The sequence below is a fragment of the Plectrocnemia conspersa genome, unplaced genomic scaffold (genome assembly GCF_051122295.1).
Source record: "Plectrocnemia conspersa isolate PC_06_02 unplaced genomic scaffold, ASM5112229v1 ptg000010l, whole genome shotgun sequence".
NCBI classification, from domain to species: Eukaryota; Metazoa; Arthropoda; class Insecta; order Trichoptera; family Polycentropodidae; genus Plectrocnemia; species Plectrocnemia conspersa.
Genome location: NW_028277174.1, coordinates 19,724,613 through 19,738,000, shown reverse-complemented (window position 1 = coordinate 19,738,000; position 13,388 = coordinate 19,724,613). Strand labels below are relative to the sequence as shown.

The window sequence follows — 13,388 nt, the reverse complement described above, 5'->3', positions numbered from 1 at the left end:
GAGTATATCAATCATTTAAGCATTAAGAAGCAGACGGCCAATATGTGATACCGAAAAGGGCATATAATATTGTAAACTAAAATATTAGTAAAGAATTAGTTGAATCAGAAAAATTTAAAAAATAATCGCTGTAGTGATTCAGTTTTGTGTATATTTTATATCAAAATACAAAATGTGTCACTGAATATTATATATTTCTTGGACAAACCAAAAATATAACCGATGAGTGACTTAAAAGAACAAATAGACTGAAACCATTATTGCAATAAAGCAAGCTAATTCTCGATCATCATTTTTTGCAGCAACATGCAACCGTTGAACATGTTTGTAGAATTTATAAAAATATGGATGTGTCAGGAGTGTTTATTTTTATAAAAGAAAAAGTATTTAATTTATAATTGATATTGTGCAACAATTTTAGGCATGTGAAAATATTTTTGATGACTTTTTCTATTGAACACTATTAATGAATGCCTATTATTTCAAATTATTGCATTTTATTATTTATTGCATTTTTTTAATGATAATAATTTTAATAACGGAGTCAGTTCGTCATTATCAGTCTATTGCAGACTCACTACGTAAGTAGTTATTTAGTTTTAGAACTCTCAGGGGAAAATAAGCGGAAGAATAAATACAGACAGACATCAATCACAGCTCACATAAAGCTCTATAGTTTGTCTGCGTTTTGATATTACACTATGTTTTAAAAATATGATATCTATCCTTACCGATATTACTATGGACTTCTATATAAGGGGGTTGATCAAAGTATATTCAAACCGATTTTTGAACAATAAGAGAGCGCGAAAACAAGTATCCCTTCTCAGAAGTCAAAAATTCACGTCAAAAGCAATAAAACTAAAATAAAAAGTTACCGAGCGTTACCACTGCAACGGCGTTGACACAACTTTACTTTATTCAATTTTCACTCGTAATATTGTTATAAAAAGTCATAATATAAACGCTTGACAATCGAGCGTTTTCACCGCGATGGCTCAATTTTATTGCTTTTGACCTGGACTAGAAATTCACTATATGGCAACACTGAGCAGCAAAGAAAACACGACTAATTATCAGGTAAATATTATGTATAGATATTTTTAATAATTTTTAATGCCTAATTAAAATATTTCGCATAAAATATGATTTCAGAAAATGTGTCACAACGATGGCTAATTTTTGTATTTATTTGTAGCATAGAAAAATATAACTTGAACCTATTATTATTTATTCAAGAAATTACATTACGATGCTAAAAAATATATAAAATGCCATTTTTATCATGGGCCACGGAATCATTGTTTTCCCAGGACCCGGGTTCGCTCTCGGCGGCCCTGCTCGCGAGCCGCCATTTGGCCATGTGTGGACGTATTTGGGCCAACGGTTTTAATTAAAAACCGTTTACTGAATGGTCGTGTATTTCCGAAAATCACATTAAAACTTATTCAATTTTTAAGGAAATATTCAAATGTAGGGACAAATTCTTATATAAAACAATTTAATTTTTATTTAATCATTATGTATATTTTCTTCAAAACGAGTTCCCAAATATTGTTATAAAATTAATTCTTATGATAAGTATTTTTTTAAATTTAACTAATGTAGTAAGTCGGCCTTAGGCGCAACGCTGGTTAAAACCGTTTGCTTTTGTTTCCGTTCTGTTCAAAAGTTTTCTTTGATTCCGTTTTTTGTGTGAATTGCAATATTTTATTTAAAAAATTGTAATTTATAATCGTTAGCGCCCTCATAATTGTGACCTTGACGACCGCCAGCGCCTCGCTACACTACTGGTCGTAGACCCTAAACGTCTAAGCGAGTCCGGAGTCATAATCGAGGACGGACCAGGAAGCGGTGGAGGCTCTCGGGCGACCCGCTGTGGAATAATTAGCGGATCCGTTTTCTGCACTGGCGTCAAGGCCCGTCGGGGCGGCGCATGCGGGATGGCGTCGGGGTCCGGCCGCGCCGCAATCGATACGCGCAGTCGTCTGACGTCACGGCGCCGCGACGCCATTGGCCGCGGAGACGCCGTCGTCCTGTGGCCGCCGTCGATGTGACACCATGAGTCTCCGCCGCCGAGTCATGCCGTGACTTCGCCCCTAAGCCACACCGCGAGCCATGGCGGACATGCCCGACCTGTCGCACCTCACCGCCGAAGAGCGAGCCATCATCGAGTCGGTCATCCTGCGCCAGCGCCAGGAGGAGCAACGCGAGAACGAGATCATGAGGTAAGCGACCTTCCGCAACGCCCCCTGCGAAAGCGCAGCGGCGACTACGCCCGGCTGCACTGCTGCTACGCTTTCGGTACGATCGATCGTCGTCATCGTTCGACGCAGACCTCGATCGCTACTATTCATATAGGCACATATCTATGCGTCGATGCCTCACACACAATAAAGAAAACTCGATTACGTCACACCATTTTCAATATCCCGAAAATTACAACGATTGTGTTTATCCATCCAAATTCAAGGGCGGGGCAATACCGTTAATATCATATAATACACGTCCTTAAAAAATACAAATAAATCATTGTCTAAAATAAATGATATACTACAATTCATTGTTCAATATTATTGTGATTTTAAACATTTTATTATAATATTAATATTTTAATTTATTTTATAATAAAAGTGCTTTATAAATAAATAAAAAGTGTGACCCTTTGTAAGTGTGCCACCCCAGGCATGCGCCTTCTTTGCCTGCATCTGGCTTTGACTCTGCGCATACGTAATTCAGAATATATTTTAATTCATTAATAATTATTTTAAATAACCGCAAAAAGTGTTAAGCATATATATGTACATTTTATATGCAATTTGTTATTTATAGTATCGCCTAATAAGTGACAAATCAAATTTATGTTTCAATATGTTATCTACAATTTAATTTAATAAATATAAAATGCATTTGTCATGTAATAATACATATTTTTACATCCGTAAAATAAAATCTGTCAATTAAATTATGAAATCCTATATAATTTAAATATAAATTCTAATCGTAGTATTGTCTCAGTAATTTAATTAAACTGGTATTTTAAATTATGTTTTAAAATTAATTGATTAGTTATATGTTAATATTTTAACAGAGAACAGTCTTGTGTATTGCTAGGCATGCAATTAAATATGTCCCTAAAATTTTAATATAAAATATTTTCATATAAATATTACATAAATATTATCAAGTTTTTTTTAGACAAAAAAGGTTCCGAAACTTTTCTTCACAAGCTTTTTACTAAAGAAAATTATATTCAAATATCATTTAAATTAAATTTAAAGCAGTTTCCTATACCACGAAGCGCATAATATTTTTTTAAAGAATATCATAATTTTTACTCAGACATGTCACATCTAAAGTTAAACGAACAAATGTAAAATAAAATTATAAAATATATATTTGAATTAAAGTTTATAGTGATTTCCAGTTTTGTCCAATTCTCGTTTGACAAATCTTATCGATTCCTTTTTTAAGTTTATGGCCGTGTGTTTATGGCCAAATGAAATCTGATAAAGCACAGATCAACATATTTTGAAGGATCGAATAGTGGGAAAGGTGGTCCGACAAGTTAGATGAACAAAAATGCCGAAACTCTATTGGTCTTGAAGGAAGCTCTTATTGTGGTAATAATTAGATTAATTTGCGAAAACCCGCGTTCATGTTCATTAAAAAAAATGAGAATAAAATTCAGAGCATATATCAAACGCAATATTTTTTCAGGATGTGTTTTCGAAAATGTATTCGCGAAATCCACGAATCATTTTTCTTTCGTTTATGATAGTCTGATTGACATGTTCCTAAATTCAATCTCTCCAAATGTCAACTGAACATCAATATCTTTAGGCCAATATTTTTAATCAAGTATGCAAGTCAAAAGTACAAACTTAACATTTTTTCTATCTAGCATCCTTTTTTAAATTGACTCTTTCAACGTGGAATAAAATGCTTTCGAATCAATAGGAGGATCAATTTTTGAAAAAAAATTGTGTGAAATGTACAGCAGCTGCAGCACATTTATAATAGGGCCCAAATTCATTTGGGGGGAGGGGGGACAAATGGGGACTTTCTCCTCCTTGAATTTAGTCATATAATGAAATACTATGAATTTTAATGAAAATAAAATATTTAAAAAATGTTCTTCCCTCTCCCTGGTAAAAGCAGAAATGACGTCCCTGATTCCAAACCAGAAAATCCCGGGTTATCACTTAAAAAAAACTGGAATAAATTATTTTTTTAAATATGTCATTTCAGTCAAATAATATCGGAATACACTTTCACTAGTAGATATATATTTTTTACCAGTAAAAATATAATTTATCTGGCAGGTGCTAGTAAAATTATATGATTTAAACTTTTTCATTCGTAATAATATATACATTTACATACTTATCATTATTTATTTACATGCGATGTATAAATAGTTGTATATTTCAGTGAAGTTATATTTTCACTAGTAGATATATATATATTTCTACTAGCGAAAATATAAGTTGACTGATAGGCGCTAGTGAAATTATATTCAGTTCTTAATTTGCTGTTCAAACCCAAACTTAACCTACACAAATTAACCAAACCTAATGATAGCTATAAAACAAACTGAATTTTAAAATTTCATTAGATTAGGTCTAAAATACAAACTTAGCCAACTCAACACTCAGGAGGTAATAAGCTGAAGAAGAAGTACAGATAGAAGTCGCATCTCGTATATTGCTTCATAGTTTGTCTGCACTTCGATATTACACTATGTCTTAAAAATATGATAGCTATCCTTACCGACATTAATACGGACTTCTGATATATAAGTATTGGTCAAAATGTATTCAAGTCAAATTTTGGTCAATAGAAAAGCGCAAAAACAATTATCACTTCTCAGAAGTCAAAAATTCACGTCAAAAGCAATAAAATCGTGTCGGCGCCGTCGCAGTGGGAACGCTGAGTAACGAACGTTCCCATTGCGGAACGTTCTTATTGGTCAAAATTCGGTTTAGATGGTCTTCGTTCGTTTATCACTTATTATGAGTCATAATATTATTATTATATAAAGTCTTATTAGGAACGCTATAGATAACCTAGCGTTTCCACTGCGACGGGATGATTTTATTACTTTTGATGTGGATTCTAAACAGGAACGTTATTTGGGGGGGGGGCAGGTAGGGGAATTTGCCCTCCCCCCCTTGAATTTGGCCAGAAAAATACATATCATTCAATGAAATTTAATGAATTTTAAGGAAATCTAAATATAAAAATGGTTATCAACTGGCCAACTTTTGCCCCCCCCCCTCCCTGGAAAAAGATGAAATGCCGAAAACTGAACGGAAACTAGATTGGGTTCTTAAAACTTTTCCAATTTTCAGCATCTCAACGCCTAGTGATTCTGTATATAAATGCAATTCTATTATTTTTCGACGCATGGTATAAAACAAAGTCTATCAATAAATGATTTGCATCTATTGATATCTGAAATTTTCTTTACAAAATCGTTTACTAATTATTATAATCTGTGATTAGCACAATTCCAAACTATAATAGAAGGAAATTTCTCTGTCAGGATTTTTTTCATTCCAATTTTACATACTACTACTAAATATATTAAATATTTTTTAAATAATCTTCTGTCATCCCATAAAAACATTGGAGTAAGGACTCAAATATTCATATTTTCTGTCGTCGTTTCTGTTATTATTTTGGACTTTTTTTAGTATCACCTGCGGTTAAGAAGTAGCCGGAATTTTCTTTTATTTTTAAACTTAGGGTTAAACTTTTACACTTAAAAATAAGTAAAATGAAAACATTGACGTCATATTTATGTAAAAATAAAGATATAAAATCTTTGCAGATTGTCAATCGCTACACAAGTGTATTCAGTAACAATTACTTTTTAAACAGTAAAAATACCATAAACAAGGTGCGCCATTCCACCCCGTTAAATGACAAAAAATCCCTGCATATTATTATCAGTTTTAGTACTATCGCTGGACCTGTATTCATTGGGTCAGTAATTTTAATTATTTTTTACATTTATTTTTATATGTACCAGAGTCACACATAACCCTATGTGATACAAAACTCAATTTGTTTTGATTTTGTCACTTTAACTTTTTAAACTTTATTTATTTATTTATTGTAAATCGTAATTGCTAACGTCAGTCGTTAGCCCAATGCGTTACAACGGAGTTAATGCATTGTGCTAACTACTAAATAAACAGGGAGACACAATTCTAAAATCAAAGTCTGTAAATCAGTGACATTTATTTTATTATAGCCTACAATAAATTTATGCCACTATCCACGACCTGTTTAAATTTTATTTTGAACTATTCATAATGATATTTATTCGTGAGATTAAGAAAATATTGGAAAACTTAATCTGTGATGATCAATCGGAATTATAATATTATAATAATCACTAATTCCGATCTTTCAGATATAATATAAAATTTAAAACTCTAGAGTCGATGTAAGATTCGAGCCCAGGCTTTTCAGTTATTAGTCATAGATAGTGTGATAATTTAATAAATCAAATAGGTTCTAACATAATTAAACGAATAATATTTTTTCACATAGTTAACTATAAATATATGTATGTTAACTTTCTTATGACAAAATAGCTTTTTTAAACTATAATTTTTTTGTATTTGTTGTATTTGTTTTTCTAAATTTTTAAGATCTATTGCAAAATAACAATCTTTACTTTATGATATTTAAATTATATTTATTAATAAAAAAATATGTCAGTGATATATTTTTAAAACAAACATCCGAGAATTAGTTATAACCGTTGACCATGAAAGTTCACATAGCCTTTAAAAAGTTCTAAGACTCGCGACGGATGATCATTTGTATGGCTTCTTCGACGGGAACACAAAGCCTTTGGGTTGTGAACCAATATCAATTATAAATTAACTTTGTACTTTTATACATTTTTTAGATCGTATATTTTCAATCTTTTATAAAGATTTAAGATTAATGTATCATTCAAAATTAAATAAATAAATAATTGATTATACTGATAAAAAATATGTAACTCATACAAAACCACAAGTTCACCGCCCCTGGTTGCATATGATTTTTTTTATACTTCTGTAACCGAGTAGGCATAATTCAATTGTCTACAACTATCGGTCCAGGCTTGTCAACAGCTGAAAAATATTTTTCTCTTACAGAATCGCGATCGATTTTTAGCGATTATGTAAGTATTCGCTCATTTCACAGATGTGTATGAATATATGTATGTGTGTATATGCTAGTGTAACATATAGTTTGGCCCAATTAGAGCTAACGACATTTAAATATCCATATTTCAGTAGTCATAGCACATTTTAATGACAAAGTAGAAGCATTAAGACAACTAACCCTTGATTTGTCAATAGTATTCTGAATGAAAGTTCATTTAATACTATTAATACAAATAATATACATAATTAATATTTCAATAAAACCCCTTTAAAAATTTTATGGTCTAAAATTTTTTTATAGCTTTTATATAACTTGAATACGCGTATTTAAGAATATGTTGGATTATTTTGGATCCATTATATTCATACAAATACCAAAAACAGTGGTTAACCCATATATAACTTATCCCCTCGTTGATTTGTATGTTTCCTAGTAGTTTGAGATTGTTTTATCGCGATTATTAATGATACGCTCGAAAAACATATGGTCATATTGCAACTGGAAATTTCCATACATATTTTGATATACATTTAACTATAATGTTTTATGCCATGAATTAATAATAAAAAAAATATTATGAAATTTGTAGAAAATTTACTTATATTTTTTTATTGAAAAAAATATTTCAATTCCATAAAAAATATTTTTTAATTATGCAATATTAAAAATTCGAGGAACAGTTATTATAAATTTATTAACGATAAACTATTACAATTTAATATAAGATTACTTAAACTTAATCTTTTATATACAATTATTAAGTTATTCACTATTAATTTGCCTTAAATATTTATCTATGTAAAAGCTATGATATACTGAAACAAGCTAAAAAAAATACGTTCTTACTACTCAAACTACATTCTAGTTATAAATGAAGTATCACATCTTTACATTTTTACGAATCAATCGTTTGAGATACATATTTCTGGATTCAGGATTATACTATTTTTTGTTAAATACATATAAGATATTATTTTTATTAAATACATATATTAAGCTGAATTAGCTTGGTACGACCTTGCTTGATTGCAATTATTCATCACGATATTCATCTGTAAGACTAGGGAAATCTAAATAAACCTAATATGTGATGATCAGAATTTTAATTATAAAATAATCACTAATTTTGATCTCCCAGAAATCATAAAAATATAAAAAAACACTTATGGGATTCGAACATAGTTCTTTCGGGTCAATAGTCAGCTACTTATACCACTCGTCTATCGTACTTGTTACAATTTAATCAACCTAGTAAAAAATTACCGTTACATAATTATTAGAGACCATTGCTATTTTGCTCTCATCTATATATTTGACTTTCAAAAAATATTGTAGGAGAAATTATTTTCGCAAAAACAGATACGTTGTAGTACGATAGAGATTTTTACTACGATGATACCGGTTCACCAAAAGTCAGTAATACACGACTTAGTTTATACCATAACTCTATACTGACAATCATACCCTAATAAATTAACTATTTTTATAGTTACAAATTCGTTTCCGAATGAAAGGGTTGTTTATTCCTTCATTCAATCCTATCTAAAATACACTTGTTTGTGTATTTTTTTCAGAATTTATATAGTAATAATACTATTCTCTTTCAATTTGTCTAGTTCTTATATATATATACATTTCTTTCTATTACAGTATGTTAAATTATATGTAAAGTTTAAATATAAAATTATGATTATTTTCATATATGAAGCATAATTTTCAATACTCTAAATGAATTTAGAAGTAATTATGAATACTACGTTTGAAGCATAACATTCACTATTGGTATTGAAAGTTATGCATTGTATGAATACAATGTTATTTTTTTAATACAATCCGCTTTTTTTACCTATGCAAGTAAAAAATATTATTGTTTTTGTCTACAGGCGCAAACAAGACGAGGTGACCATTCTGGAAGACACAATTCGGCAGCGATCCGAGCAACAAAAACGTGCCGGTATTGAGCTAGATGCCACGTGTCATATTTGCCTCAAAACCAAGTTTGCCGATGGCATTGGCCACGTGTGCAATTATTGCCACACTCGCTGTTGTGCCCGATGCGGAGGAAAAGTCACCCTACGCTCAAATAAGGTAAGAACATTTTTTTCATTACCATTTTGATTTAAAATTAAAATCTAAAAAAGCATCACATCTATAACCCATATAATCAAACTGGATGTGGTAACATCCACATCCTTAAATAGGCTGACCATATGTTATGTTTTAAGCAGGACAGTGCTGTTTTTTGCTTTGAACCACGTCCCTTTTGTTTTGATAAATTAATAAAAAGATAGTCTCGCCTAACTTTTCGTCCGATGTTATAAACAAGGCTATCATATAACATTAAATGTGTTTTCTATGAAAGCATAGATGCATAGTTGAGAAGTGTTCAGCGTGTCGCGATCGACCAGTCGACCGTGAAGTTATTTGCGGTCGCCCGCGTTTTAGAATGAGATACGTCGTATCTAGTATTAAACCGTTCGTCTAAGCAAAATAATGTTACAAATATGAAAAAAATAATGAAAGCATAATTAGATATATTTAGCGATACCGGCAAATATGTATCACCGATGAATATTCTAAAATAGTCATGCGGCAAGATAACCAAAAAATATTAACCAAATTAATAACGTAAATAGGTACTATTAGAAATTCATTAGAGATTAATGAGATGAATTTGAAACTTGCCCCCCACCCCCTCCTACCTCTCTACCACTTGGCCTTAAAATGTTTTTATCAAAAAAAAAAATAGAAAAGTGGTTTAATAATATTTTATGTCAATTTTTTTATAATAATATACATAATATGTATTCAAAAAAAATCAAAAATAAAGTACAATGGATGATTTTATATATTTGAATAAATTGTTATAAGATATTATACATATGAATTGTGAAAAATTCAATAAAAATGCAGCCAAAGGGAAAGTCAACTTATTTTTGCTAATATAATTTTTGCAATATAGCGATTTATATTCTGGTTTATTACATTAATGGAAAGGATTAAAAAGTCCTATGTTTTAATGATTTTTAGAAAAAAATAAGTTGAAATCTTTCTGCATAATATATTTTCTTATTTACTAAAGATGATAAATTTAAACACAAATATATATTGTCAAGCTTTCTTATGACATGATAGAAATGTGTAGTTTTCTATTTCTTTTTACACCATTAGGTGAGATTCTTTTTATTTAATGATTGTTCAACTGAAACCAAAGTTCAAGTCAAGCTCTTTTTAGTGAAGTATCATATTAGACATATAATACATGGTTGGCATTAAAAACTAGTACCGGGTTTTTGAGATATTTTATAATTTTAGATTATTTTACAGTATAGTCATTTGATTAGAAAATATATACTATAAAAATTATACCAAATAAAAACATATACCTATTATTTTTATAACCTGGTATAAAAAATGTTAGTTTAATGTGTGATAAACTTACAGAATAAGCATTGTTTTTTTACTAGTTTAGATTCATTCTTCATAATAATTTCTCGTATTTATTGATGATGGTTACTTGAAGGTATAAACATTTTCTTGGACAAAAGAAATATTGTATGTATTGGTTTATCTTTGCCTTCTATACTATTCATAAAGATACATTTGAAAAGTTAAACTTTTAATCATATTTCTTATTAACCGATTGTCAATCCCAATAAAATGGTCTCATGGCCTTAAAAATATGATAGATGATATAAATAAAAATAGAGAGAGATAATAAGGAACATGATTTTTTCTTTAAAATTGACGATTTTTTAAATAAATATTTTTTTTTGCCTGTGTATAGTTTTTTTATCTATTTATGATCCTAATACTAATAAAAAACAAATTATGAATTAATAGCTTTGTTACCAATTTTATGTAACCTTTAACGTTCGTGACATTGAGACTTATAATTAACCATGAGAGAAACATTAATCTCTTGAGTATTTTTTTTTATTGTTTATAAGCGACAATTTTATATATTTATTATATTTATTGAAGCGAGAAGGCAAATTTCTGAGAATTAATATAATTTTATAAATAAACACACGCATCAGTCAGGATCTTTGCCTCAATCATATATGAAAGCATTATCAATGCCTTTAAAACCAATCGCATTTAATTGCAGTTGTTTTAACTATCTATATGGATTCAGAAATTCTAAGAAATTAAATAACCAACTATTTGCTTTTTATTGATACGTTAAATTGGCAATTTAGTAAAATTATTGTGCTGCAACTAATATATCTTGAATCAAAAAATTTATTACATCTTTTTTATTATTATTAATTATAATTAATATTGATAATATTTTTTAATTTTTTCATTGTTGGTAAAAAAACAGACAAATTTTGATAGTATAATATAAATTATTATGCCAATGTTGATATATAGCATACTGACATAAAGCCAAAATAAAGAATTTGTATGATTCATACAAATAAAAGTTATATGTGTATCAAACATCTGCAATGCAACTATTAACCTGTATATGAAATAATATTATATCCATTTTCCGTATCATGAGCAATGGCCTTTCTATGACATTTAGCATGACCCAAGACTCTAGCACTTGATTTTTTCCTAAATGATTTGGGGATTATTTCTACATACTTTCTAGCCTCAAAGTAAAATCAGTTGAGCGTTTAGTTAAACTAATATTCGAATCTAAATTTCACAAAATTTAAATTACTATATGCTAAGATCTTAGGGCTCTATTTTTCAAGATTCGAGCTATATTGTTTAAATTTATGATTTTTAAACATGTATAAATGTTAGATTGTCATTTCAGTCAATATTATAGTGAAAATAAACTCACCGTTGATCTTAGATGGTTTTACATCCGATTACCGGATTGTCTTCGAACAAAAAGCCCCACGTAATATATTACATAAGTACGTATAATATATTTGGCAACCCTCTTACAGTCGCAGCCCAATTTGCCACCAAGGTCTTTGGTTATCTCAGTTACACACAACTCAAATGAGAATTACACCAAAAAATAATAATAATAAAAATAGCAATCGTATCTCCTCTTTTCGAACAAATCTACGACATCAAAGAGCTGTCCTGTCTTTTCACCCCAGTAAACTCAACCCTTTAATTATCTTAATCGAATGACTGAGTACATGAGTCTATATCGAGATTATATCTTCATACTGCTGCAAAATCCTTGAATCGAAAAGCTTATTGAAGTTGTGATATAATTGTATTTATGAATTATATTTCTATAAGGCTCCTTTTGCGCGAAGAATAATAGGAATATTTCGTTCTATATATAGAACATATTTTAATTGAAATGTACTTATGATTTCTTATAATCTTAATAGCATGAACGAATGGAAGTTTTTGCAAAAATAAGCGTTTAAATTAATTACGTGATCAATAGACAATTGTTGAGCAAAAAAGTATAAAAAATAGTTTTTCAATTTATTGTAGAATCGTATGTTTAATATAAAGCTCTTGCGACTGAATCGATTGTTGACCAATTTTTACATATATAGACAGCAATTTTAACATATGTTAAACGTCTATTAATAGAGATTCACCGTGAAACGCCCGCTGCGGAACTTTGACATTTCAAATGTTTCGATAACGACGCTTTAGACTTAAGAGTTCAATCTCACTTATTTCCGATGAGATGCGAGCAATGGGAAATCTACAGACAAAGCGTTTACCATCCTTAGAAAATGATAAGAATTCCTCTGCCACGCCCTATATCTATAAATTCTTGTTTTGATTACTTTTCTATTTACGGAAATACAAACACCATGCACCAATATAAATCTAAATATAGAATCAAAGCTCAAATCAGGGCTTTATGCAAGAATCGATGAGTACGAAATTATAAGAGAAGAATCAAAAAATCTTATTGTTGTCGTCGATTCGTATAGAATTAAATTTATGGTTCGATTTGTTGTCTTGAATCGTAAACAGTATATTTTTGCGACGAGATAATCGATTACACGCCTGAAAAAGTTTTATTCATGAAAATAGCGCTGAATGCGCATGCGCGGCGTGCGGCTGGCGTTACTGCATGCAAGCGATTAAGAAAAGCACATTAATGTAGAGATATTCTTTGTGAAATCAATGATTTATCAAATTTGAATTTAATATCTATCTGAAATGAGTCATTTTATATTTTTCAAGACTAAAAGAAATATATAGTATGTACATATATTACTATAAATAGATTTTTATCCGTAACTGCCGCTCTGGTCCTTGATCTT

The 13,388-nt window shown here is 29.9% G+C and overlaps 1 protein-coding gene across 26 annotated transcripts in view; it reads left to right on the top strand.

The window, feature by feature from the left end:
- Window positions 1-1,693: 1,693 nt before the first annotated feature.
- Window positions 1,694-13,388, top strand: part of Rim (Rab3 interacting molecule) — a 42,684-nt gene continuing 30,989 nt past the window's right edge. For 25 of the 26 annotated variants that reach the window (XR_015810947.1, XM_088194398.1, XM_088194397.1 and 22 more), the window contains exons 1-2: window positions 1,694-2,228; window positions 9,060-9,264. Coding sequence is in view for 25 of the 26 variants with exons in the window: in XM_088194398.1 (XP_088050524.1) it covers window positions 2,119-2,228; window positions 9,060-9,264 (315 nt within the window). In the remaining variant the exon portion in view is untranslated. Of the gene's footprint in view, window positions 2,229-7,135; window positions 7,190-9,059; window positions 9,265-13,388 lie in introns of those variants that run through there. The other variant, XM_088194377.1, reaches the window with a different exon arrangement.